The 12,358-nt window shown below is 35.4% G+C and overlaps 1 protein-coding gene across 2 annotated transcripts in view; it reads left to right on the forward strand.

Moving 5' to 3' along the window:
- The window catches only part of LOC143239187 (semaphorin-2A-like), a 478,807-nt gene that overhangs the window by 448,200 nt on the left and 18,249 nt on the right, over positions 1-12,358 (forward strand). For both annotated transcript variants that reach the window (XM_076480055.1, XM_076480054.1), the window contains exons 5-7: positions 1,850-1,957; positions 7,756-7,861; positions 11,405-11,569. In XM_076480055.1, the coding sequence (XP_076336170.1) occupies positions 1,850-1,957; positions 7,756-7,861; positions 11,405-11,569 (379 nt within the window). The remainder of the gene's footprint in view (positions 1-1,849; positions 1,958-7,755; positions 7,862-11,404; positions 11,570-12,358) is intronic.

Below are 12,358 nucleotides of genomic sequence, written 5' to 3' on the forward strand. Positions count from 1 at the left end.
CGTTAAGACTCTCAACGATGGCATCATTTTAAACATGTACTATCCCGAGGTTTGTCCATAATGTTACAGTGTTATTGGTGATGGTGACAATGTCCACCTTGGTAGTGTTTAGTTTTTGTAAAGGCCATTAATCTTTTAATGCCATTTAAGTTTTTAATATATACTTTACACCATTTTAATGTGGCTCCCTTTTAAATATCACAGTTCATCTAGTTCAATTTGAAATTAGAAACTGACCGTAACATTAAGTAACTCGAAACCAGGACTGGAAAGGCCAACTTCTGATGACTGATGGTGGTTTTTGTACTTACCTGTTAGTCTTCCTGGTGAGTTATGATTATTACAGTTACGCTACAGAAAGTCCTTTACAACTTGAATCACCAGTTTTTCTCTTGACATTGTAGACTAGATGTAAACATTGGTTTTATGCTATTTATTTATTTTTTTAACGTTGTTTTGTTTTACCTTAATTTCCTTTTATGAATTTTACTAAATTTTACCATTTTACTGGATGTTTGGTGCAGATAGCCTAGTTGCTTTGTGCCATAAAACACTAAATCAACCAACCAACCGACGAGATGGTTGTTGGTTGTATGTACATCGATATGGGTCCAGATGTGTCTTGTAACAAGGTGTAGCATGGTTGTTGATTGTATGTACATCGATATGGGTCCAGATGTGTCTTGTAACAAGGTGTAGCATGGTTGTTGATTGTTTGTACATTGATATGGGTCCAGATGTGTCTTGTAACAAGGTGTAGCATGGTTGTTGATTGTTTGTACATTGATATGCGTCCAGATGTGTCTTGTGACGAGGTGTAGCACGGTTGTTGATTGTTTGTACATTGATATGGGTCCAGATGTGTCTTGTGACGAGGTGTAGCACGGTTGTTGATTGTTTGTACATTGATATGGGTCCAGATGTGTCTTGTAACAAGGTGTAGCATGGTTGTTGATTGTTTGTACATCGATATGGGTCCAGATGTGTCTTGTGACGAGGTGTAGCACGGTTGTTGATTGTTTGTACATTGATATGGGTCCAGATGAGTCTTGTAACAAGGTGTAGCATGGTTGTTGATTGTTTGTACATTGATATGCGTCCAGATGTGTCTTGTAACAAGGTGTAGCATGGTTGTTGATTGTTTGTACATTGATATGCGTCCAGATGTGTCTTGTAACAAGGTGTAGCATGGTTGTTGATTGTTTGTACATTGATATGCGTCCAGATGCGTCTTGTGACGAGGTGTAGCACGGTTGTTGATTGTTTGTACATTGATATGCGTCCAGATGTGTCTTGTAACAAGGTGTAGCATGGTTGCTGGTTGTATTTACTTACACTGATAGTAGTTTATAACTATTTATTAGCATGTTAAACTCGTTATTGCGTTACGTTATATCGATCTACTATTTTTAAGATTCTTAAGAATGCTAAGTAACACTTACAATGGTTAAGACTTCCTATGTAACATAATGAGAAGGACCGACTGTATGCAATTCTAAAAAATCTACCGAGGAGAAAGTGTGTATATATAACAAACCGTAATTTTGGTATAATATCTTTATTTGCTTATTATATTATTATTATTATTTTATCTCGCGTACAACATTTACGAAGTTAGATATCGGGGACATTTTTACAGTGGAATTTTTGACAATTGAAAGTACGTCTATTTAATTCGTAGCAACGGGCTTTCTTTTGGCAACGTACAACTGAACACAATATTGCCGGGAGATGTGGGCTGAGATGTCACAGTTTTAATTTTTTAAATGTACAGTAAAGATGTTTAGGATATTTCATGGTTCAGTGGAATTTTCACATGTTAATATTCACTAGTTTTCTTTATATGCAGGTTTATGACTGTAAAAACCATATCCGTATCATCCAGCCAATAGGTGATGGAAGCAGGTTCTACGTTTGTGGGACAAACGCTTTCAGCCCAATGGACTGGGTTGTTCACGTAAGTAGATAACTAATTTTCTTACACGGGACAAGAAAAATTATTTTAAAATATATATACTTAACAAAATTATTCAGTGAAAAATATATATAGTTTGTGAATATCTTGATCCAACTGTACTATTTTGGGATAAAACTTAACATCCACTACAACTCAATTTTTGAGGTGTCTTCCTCTTTTAGTATTCCAGATACGTTATTCTGCCATCAACTAGCAACTGATGTTTCAGTTTTTCGACGTTCTGTTCCGTGTATTATTTTTATTTGCTACGACGTTTAAGATGATAAAGGAATTGAAACTAGAATATGTTTTTTATTGTGTAGTGTTTGTGGATTTCTATATTGTAATGTTATTAACATATCGTATGTTTTTGTGCCACCATTAAGGTTTTGTAACCGTACACTGTGTTGGTTAATATTTCGTGGCTGTGCTCTTACTAAACCAGTTTTAGCAGTGTGATTTTCGTTGCGCCTTAAAATTGTTTTGTCTCGACCTGGTCAATATAATCGATTACAAACAAACAGATTAATTAGTGTTGAAAACTAATCGATTAATGTAAATTAGTCTCTAATTGTTAAAGTTTTTATTATCCAATCAACTGTCGAAATTCCTGTTAATCGATTGTGACGAAAATAGTCAACTAATCAGAACCAGATTAACGATTGTTACCATTTTTTATTATACCGACTCTCCAATGAAACAGATATTGTTCTTCCTGTGTTTGTTATGACAAATCTAGTAAAATTAGCAGCCGTCGTCCATGGTGTTTAACCACTAACTAGGATGGAGGTAACTGACTTGTAGCACCCGTGGCCATCCTTCCTGATGGTGAACTGATGACCAGAGAGAATAGAAAAAACTGGCAGTTGTTTGCGAACTGTTTGGTAGATGGAAGGCAACAAATTACACCGCTTTCCGCCAACCTTAACCCCTTTTTAGATAAAAGAAACTTATCGTTTGAATCTGATTCTCTATAGTGTTTTGTTCTAAACTTACTTCTACTAAATAGCTTACAGAAGCAAAACATTTCCTATGTCATCTGCAGTTGCTACAGCCCACAGTCTGCAGTTTGTGTTCAAGTGAAACAATGGAAAAGGGACTATTAAAATATGGATTTAATTGACGAGTGTTGGCTTCTGTGCAATGAAGAGTTTGAGTCCAAAATTCAATTGCAAGAAATGTTTTCTATGCTTTAGAACTTGGTGACATGCTGAGTTTAATTGTTAAAATTCGATCCCACCTAATACTTCTTAAAAAATTAGTTTGATTCCAATGACTGAAATACAATTATCAGTTTTATTCTGCTATTTTGAAATAAATATTTTCATAACCTCTCCCCAAAAAACAAACAAAACTTGAAGGTGTGTACCTTAAAACCATTTCTGCAGCAAATAAATATTCAGAGTTCCGTAGATTATATATTATTTTTTGTAATTAAAAACTCTTTTGTTCAATTTGGGCAATGGACTTGATAAACAGCTTCCATTTTTTCTAGATTTTCAGTTAAAAAAGTTAATTTTTTTCACCGAAATGGGAAGTTTCACCTCCTGAGGTTCTTGTATTTTGTAAAGTATACTTATATAGTCTGCACATAATGCTTTCTGCCGCAATTTGTCCAGGGTAAGACCATTAGTGCTGTAGATTGAATGAAAGTTTTTCAGTTTTTCGTAATTAGTAAAAAAAACTGGCCAATAAAGAGGCTGTTTCTTGATGAATCTGTTTAGCTTATTGGATTTTGATATATATTTATACAAGGACAACAACAGCAGTGGGAGGGATTCCATACCCTCACCCCGTCGCTCATTTTCGACAATGTCAAATTTCATCTTCGAATACTCAGGGAATCCTTCTCGAATCCAGAATGATCAACGATTTGGATCATTTCCTGTAGGAAGAATGAGAGTCTCAACTTTAATGTGTCTGTAAAATTTGGTACAAATTCGATCACGCTTTATGAATTTGTTCACCCAAAATGCCCTGTCTCCCCATTAAATAAATGCTTCAAAATATTCCAGAATCCACATATGGATTCGAAACCAATTTCTGAAAGACTTTGCCATATTTACTTCCCTAGTGTGTAAAAAATTTTGTTGATATCCGTCTATTATTTTTCGAGATACGTGTTCGAAAACACACGGACCTAATTACAATACCCTCACAAGGTGATAGTGATAAACTTAACGCATTCAAGCTTGACCGTTAAAGTGAATTTCACGTTTTTTCGTCAAAACCCAGTACCATCCACCTACCCCAAAAAAAATGGGTATGTTCCACTATTTGGGATTTTTAACATGTTAAAAGGAACATAAAACTGTACACAACGCTCCAGGTTTTGGTCTTAATGCAACTTACTGTAACTTCGACTTGTAATAATTACTGTTACTGTATCTATCATGTATGGTGATTTACTAGTTATAGTTGTTTTCAGTATTTAATGTTTATTATAGTTATGTTAAATTCTGGATCTGTTATTGTAGTTGTGTTGTGTGCTGGATTTTAAATTGGTTCAAACGAACGAAACACGACAAACGACAACGAAGCACGTGTACAAGATGGTGATAATACAGAAATACACAAATGTGATACCTCACGTGTCAGAATGATGTGCAACACATAAAGAGACAAAATAAGACGATGTATTACGATGAATGTGTATTATTGTAATAAATGTAGCACATACAGTCGGTAATCTGTTTTACCATCAATAACAAGGTTTTAGAATGGTAACAAAGTACAAACAAGTGGCAGCCAGATAATGAATGGTTTAAAGTGATATGATGAATTCCTTGCGATTTTGTTATAGACGTCCTGTGTGTTATATGACTTTCTTTACAATTCTGTATGATGGACAACTTATTTTGGCTGTTCTGTGTATGAATTTAATGATTTGGTTGGTCATTTTATTCTGACTCATTTTGGCCGTATTGGTTCACTAATCTTAACTTCTGTTTTTCTTGGCTGACTTATTTGGTTGTCCTGTATGTTGCACGGCCTACTACACCCTTGTGCAAATTAATTGAAACAAGACGGAAAATTACGATTTTTTTCAATTTTTTTTTGCATTTTATTTCTGAGAACCCAAAAATTACTCACAAGTCAATACATGATATGACCGTCTTTATTTTTTAGAAGATCATTAATCCGCTTTGGCATCGAGTCCACGAGTTGACTGCAATCTTTACTAATTTTTGGATCGCGGTACCACACCTCAATTATGGCCTCAATTAGCTTATTTTTCGTAGTACAGTCTTTTCCACGAAGTCTTTCTTTACAAATCGCCCAAAGATTTTCAATAGAATTTAAGTCTGGAGAGTTTCCAGGCCAGTCCAGCACCTTTATTCCTGTTGTAGTCATAAAATTCTTCACAAGTTTCGATGTGTGGCACGGAGCCAGATCTTGATGAAAAATGCCAGATCCATCTGGAAATCTTTTTCAATTCTGAAACGAATCTTCTCTGCAAAACTTTGATGTACTGTGGTCCTCGCATCATACCTTCTACGATATGTAAGCCTCCGACACCATAGTAGCTAAAATAGCCCCAAAACATCTTCAATGGATGTTTTACGAACTTATTGATGTGAGATTCTCGAAGTTTCTCACCTTGAGATCTGTGAACATGCAGATTTCTTTGACCCTGTACGAAGAAATGAGTCTCGTCACTGATAACACCTTCCTCCCTTGTTCTTCCGTCCAGTTCTTGTATTTCAGACCCATTGATACCGTTTTTTCTTCAATGAGTTGGTAAGAAGTTGTTTTTTGACTGGTCTCCTTGCCCTTCTAACGTAATTTCGAATGACATAATATTTCTCAAAGTTTTGTCATATATCCCAAAAATAGATCGACCTTACTGCAAAACACAGCTAATGACGCCGTCTGTGTGAAAAAATGACTATTAAAGGAAATCAGCGGGTCCAGCGAGCCTACACCAGCCGCCATGCTGAAAATATTGTAAAATGACCATTTGTTTCAATTAATTTGCACCAGGGTGTAAACTCATGGTGTCTGGTTGTCCTGTGTGTTGCACGGCCTACTGAAGTCACGGTGTTTATTAGTTTACATGTTTTAATTATGCCAGCTACAATGATTGATTTCCTAACTTTATGCTTTGAATGTTCTATTGCTATTCACAAGTAGCCGAAAGGTGGAGCTTAACGTTCAACGGAATGTCAATAATTAACAGGCTAACAAGTTAAAATGTTTAGTAAATAAGTCTATACTTATTTTTTATAACTATTGTAGTATAACACTGACTTTTGAAACTATCAATCCATAGCTATAATTAAGCTCTATTAATCAAGAACATAATGTGTAGTTTCCTACATCTTGTGATACGGTTCACGTATCATGTAGCAACATGGTTGAATTAATGGTGTTGGAACTTAATATACTGAATAATATCAAACTTACAATTACACGAAGATAAATATCTGTAATTTTCTGCTGCTCAACGAAACATAAGTTATTAAAATATACAGAGGAATTTGAAATGTGAAACAAAACCGTTCAATTGTGTGTGTAGTAAATTCTTTTTTTATACGTAGATATACACTAGTCTTTGATTATCAAATAAGTTGTCTTTTTGTCTGTCTGTTTGTCTGTATCTACATTACTTAAAGCAGTTAAGGATAAACTGGAATTTTCTGTGTGCTAACTATGACAAGACAATAAATAGTGCCGTTGACAACCCGGACAAGGAACAGCTACTGTTACTAAACAGTGCCGTTGACAACCCGGACAAGGAACAGCTACTGTTACTAAACAGTGCCGTTGACAACCCGGACAAGGAACAGCTACTGTTACTAAACAGTGCCGTTGACAACCCGGACAAGGAACAGCTACTGTTACTAAACAGTGCCGTTGACAACCCGGACAAGGAACAGCTACTGCTTACTAAACAGTGCCGTTGACAACCCGGACAAGGAACAGCTACTGTTACTAAACAGTGCCGTTGACAACCCGGACAAGGAACAGCTACTGTTACTAAACAGTGCCGTTGACAACCCGGACAAGGAACAGCTACTGTTACTAAATAGTGCCGTTGACAACCCGGACAAGGAACAGCTACTGTTACTAAATAGTGCCGTTGACAACCCGGACAAGGAACAGCTACTGCGATTAAATAGTGCCGTTGACAACCCGGACAAGGAACAGCTACCGATTTGTATGTAAATGAGACGATAGCATATCGAGTAAATCCAGTGTCCTTGAAACCACTAAAGACGTCGTAACCTGACGTAAAGGTCAATTTTAAAAAGAGTGTTTCTGACAGTTGACATGCTGACTTATATTTCCATTTTCTAAATCAAACTGTTAATTCAGGCGCCTTCCAATTCATTGAAACTCTAACTTAAAAACTAGGATCTGTTCATCCGGTAAACTATATGAAAGGTCTAAAAGCGAGTAAACGCCCTACTAACCTGACTTTGAAGATTCTGTGTAACGACTTGTTGTGGTTGTGTGACAACTAGCCGATTTTTTGCTCTCTAAGTTATAGAAATGTCTTTTTTGGTATCTTGATATGTTTCAGTATAATTCTCTTTACAAACGTTTCGTTTGTTCAAACTGTTGAAGAAAAACAAGTTTGATATCACGTGTCTGACCACCTCACTGTTGTCCAAACAAGTACTCAGGGCTGTAATATGATATCACGTGTCTGACCACCTAACTGTTGTCCAAACAAGTACTCAGGGCTGTAATATGCATTATTTCACCTGAGATGTATATTTTTATTCAAAATTCCAATTACAATTTAAATTATATTGAAGATTGAATGTAGTCTAATTACACGAATATTTCAGGCCAACCTTTCTCACGTGGACTCGTGGAACGCAATTCCTGGTATAGGTAACGGTGTGGCCAAGTGTCCTTTTGACCCCGATGATAATGCGACAGCCGTGTGGGTCGGTGAGTGTCTAGGTGTTAGAAAACAACAACAAATATTTTAATGTAAATTGGTGTACATATATTTCATGAGCTTATAAATGAAATTATTGTAATATTAATGGACTTTTACGTTTGCCAGTTAGTTGAGAGTAGAACATTTAGAAATGAACAGTTCGTTGTGATGAAGTTCTCGCTCAAATTTACGCCATATTGATTGATCTGTAAGTTTTAATTACTGACTAAAAACATTTTATGAGATTAATTGACCAATTACGCCAATTATATCAAGTTTGGAATTTTAAAATTTCAATATGTTTGTTTGTTTGTTTGGAATTTCGCACAAAGCTACACGAGGGCTATCTGTGCTAACCGTCCCTAATTTAGCAGTGTAAGACTAGAGGGAAGGCAGCTAGTCATCACCACCCACCGCCAACTCTTGGGCTACTCTTTTAACAACGAATAGTGGGATTGCTCGTAAAATTATAACGCCCCCACGGCTGAAAGGGCGAGCGTGTTTGGCGCGATGGGGATGCGAAACCGCGACCCTCAGAGTACGAGTCGCACGCCTTAACACGCTTGGCCATGCCAAGCCTCTTTCAATATGTAAATTTCATTCTTTGTTTATTTACGTATAAAGAACTGAAACGTCACCTTTATATTAAAAAAAAATATTGTGATTTCATGAGGGAAATGTGATTAGTTTTGTTTTAAGTAATGGCTGCATGTTAATGTCCCTGTTGTAGAATTTCCACGTGTTAATTTGAAATACACTTGTGATTATTAATCACGTGCTAATTTATCGTAGTCCACGTTCATTAAATTATTTAATTTTATCACTGTTAATACTAATTTTAAACTGAATTTTTTAACAAACCTGAGGTTGAATGTATGGGATCCGTTTTCTGATTTTCTTGGTGACTTGTACGTGGAAAAAACTTAAAATCGCAGATTTTCATTCTGTTTTTCATATTTGTGGGTAAGATAGTCCGCAACGTCATTTACGGTATTCCTGACAGCAGTTGAGAAGATTCGTTCTTTATATTGCTGCTTTTCATTCAAGTATTCAGTTTTCTTTAAAAAAAAGTTTAACAGCCTCTTTTGTGTAAGCCTTGGTTTACCCAAATAGACAGTTTTTCACCAGAAACTTACCAGCACGAATATGGTTCTTAGTTGAGATTCACTTCATGTTCCAACTCTAAAAGTACAATATATCTTGTTTATCATAGTACATTGGATCATCTGAACTTGAGGTGGAGACATGATTAACGATTATTTACGTAATAATCCATAAAAAAACCACCAACACACATTTGAACCAAAGCAGCCTGATTTGTTGTTTTATTCTTTATACATATTAATGTTATATGTAAACTTGGATCAGAAGAGCTATAAAACATAACTTTTCTAAAAGCTGTTGTGTTTATTTCTGGTTAAATATAGTTATTCTGGTTGTATCTATGGAGATGCAGCGAAAACCTGTACTGAATAAAATCTAGCAGTAAAATGAGTGTTAGATTCAACTGGCATTCTACCCCCCCCTTTTGATATCTTCAAACAATCGCAAATCACGTGATTCATGAAGAGAATGATGAATCCGTAAAAAAAATAAACTTTAGTTAAAAAGTGTCTATACCCTCTTATCAATAGGTAAATACACCCGCCCACCAATAAGTAACGCATGGCCAGGTGGTTAAGGCGTGCGACTCGTAATCTGAGGGTCGCGGGTTCGCATCCCAGTCGCACCAAACATGCTCGTCTTTTCAGCCGTAGGGGTGTTATAATGTGACGGTCAATCCCACTATTCGTTGGAAAAAGAGTAGCCCAAGAGTTGGCGGTGGGTGGTGATGACTAGCTACGTTCCCTCTAGTCTTACATTACTAAATTAGGGATGGCTAGCGCAGATAGCCTTCGTGTAGCTTTGCGCGAAATTCAAAACAAACCAAACCAACAAGTAACAGCACCCATCCACGAATAAACATCCCTTCTCAAAGTTTATTTGTACCGAAGAGGCCTGACGTGGTCTGGTGTACCGTTAAAACGCTTGACTCACAATTTCAAGAACGCGGTATCGATCCCATCCTGAACATGCTTGTCTTCTAAGCTGCCGTAACGTTATAATGTGAATTTATCAAAGAGTTGGCGTTAGGTTCTTTCTCTGCCTTCCCTCTAGTTTAAGTTGGAAGCGGATAGCCCTCGAGTAGTTAACTTTACGTGAAATTCAACAAGCGAACGTTCTTATGCCCTCTACTTTATCACAGTAATACGTGCTTAATATATTCTACCGCTATTGTTAATTAAATATATCTTAGATGAATTTCCTTTGTTGTAGCAAGGAATATTTTACTACGTCTAGTTTTAGTATTAAATATCAAAGTGAAATGGTTGTATTAGCCATTCACGTTACTTAGTCTAAAAAACACTTTTGAACCGTAGTTGGTTCCGAGTTTGTTTTTTAACGAATAAACTTTTAACTCATAGTTCAGTCATCTCTCTACCGATTTGAAATCTGATTACAGTGTTTGCTCCAGTAGATGTATTTCACAACGCTGAGATCAATCCATGTCGTAATTAATTTATTCCAATCCTGCCTCAAATAATTTTAATTTGAGGGTAGGCGGGTAGAGATTCTAATAAGTAGTAAAATAGTTAATAATAGAAAAATGTTTCTATACTAATTTACTATGCTAAAAGAACTTCAATAGCGGAGGTTATTAAGGATTCTTTCTTGTTTAACAAATAAAAAAAAAAAAGTGTCTCTGTAACCCATAACTTTGTTGTCAACAACGCAGTCATCCTGATATAAAAGTTAAATTTAGTACAGTTATCAGCCACTAGGTGAAAGGTTAAAACAGTGTTATGTGAAGTTATCTTTCATCTACTTTGTGATAAAATGGTGTGCACTTCATGTCTGTGTATTCTGCTATCATATAAAAATATGCCGTCTTTGTACATAGTGTTTTTTTTTGTATTGAATACGATATATTATGACATGTGTAAAGCATATAAATATTACACACATGTTATGTTAATCTGCGACACTTAACAAACATAGCATAACAATATCTTACCGTGTATGATACTTAAACAAAAATCTCTACAGACAATTCTGGAAAATACAAAAACGATCGAAAATAGAAGTCAACGATCATGTGGTAATGTAAGAATTAGAGGCGTATTTAGATAGGGGCTAGAGAGGGTTCAGCCCCAGGGCCCATTGATAATTTTATTCTTTGTAAAATTACATGGGATGTAGAGCCTACAAAAATTATAAGCCCCTAGGCCCACACAACCTTAAGTCATCCACTGGTCAAAATAGAACACTTACAGAGATAGACACGTCATCTCTCAGGTTAAATTAACCCCGTAATCTCTCCTGAGAAAGTAAAGTGTCCAGTACTTAAAAATTTCCAGTTATTGTCTTTCACCAGAGTTGTTAATATTAATAATAATCGTATGTGTAAGTTATTACCTTTGTGGTAAAAACATTTTTAATTGTATTTACGTATAAACTTACACATATTGTTAGCACCCGCAGCATCAAACAGACTTTTAATCTGACCCTAGAGAAAGGTAATCCAGGACAACTAGCAGGGCTGTATAGTGGAACTGTGGCAGAATTTTCTAAAGCAGACGCTGTCATCTTTCGAACCAATTTATACGATTCGCACACAAACCTAGTAGTCTACCCGTTCAAGAGGACGGTTAAATACGACTCAAAGTGGTTGGATAGTAAGTTTCTGAAACGTATTAATAACTTTTTATGTTGTGGTTTTAAAATGCTTATTGTACGATTGAAATAAATATCATTATACGTGATTCCAGTTTCTTGTTAGAAAAATAATAAATGCTTTTTTTTAGTTTTGATTTGTCTTTATCAGTTCTGGGAGCTTTTAAATGTATCTAGGTTTATTGTGATTTAAAAACAACAACAAAAAAAGATACTTAGTATTAGACTAAGGTTTCTGATAGCATCGTAGGTTAATAGGCTTACTACAGTTACACTAACGTTAGAACAAATACGTGTTATATTACGTTGGAACTAGTACATGTTACTAAACAACATGGTTTATAACACAATACAACTTCATGAAATAATTTAAGTTTATTTTATGTTTTTGAGTATTTATAATCTGGTTATTAAAGTTGAAACAACACTGTTTACTGTGTAAAATATATATATATATCGTATTTCACCAGTTATTGGCTAGTGTGAAAAGGGGTTTTTTGTAGTTTTAGTGATAATGAAATAACTTTGTTATTAAACATGGTTATTTAGAATTTTAGTAATTAAGGTAGTATTAATGTGTTTATGTAAATATTTTGGAACTGGACACCGTTGGTTTTGGGGCTGTTAAATTTAAGGACTTGATCCATTTGCTGGGCAGAATACTAATAGCCCATTGTGTGGCTGTATGCTTAAATAGAAACAAAATTGTAGTTTAAAAATCTTAAAAAAAAACAAAAAACTTGTGTATACTGAATATTAATAAATACCATACTTGTAGGCCTTCCTGTTTC

Source organism: Tachypleus tridentatus, chromosome 13 (genome assembly GCF_004210375.1).
Source record: "Tachypleus tridentatus isolate NWPU-2018 chromosome 13, ASM421037v1, whole genome shotgun sequence".
Taxonomy (NCBI): domain Eukaryota; kingdom Metazoa; phylum Arthropoda; class Merostomata; order Xiphosura; family Limulidae; genus Tachypleus; species Tachypleus tridentatus.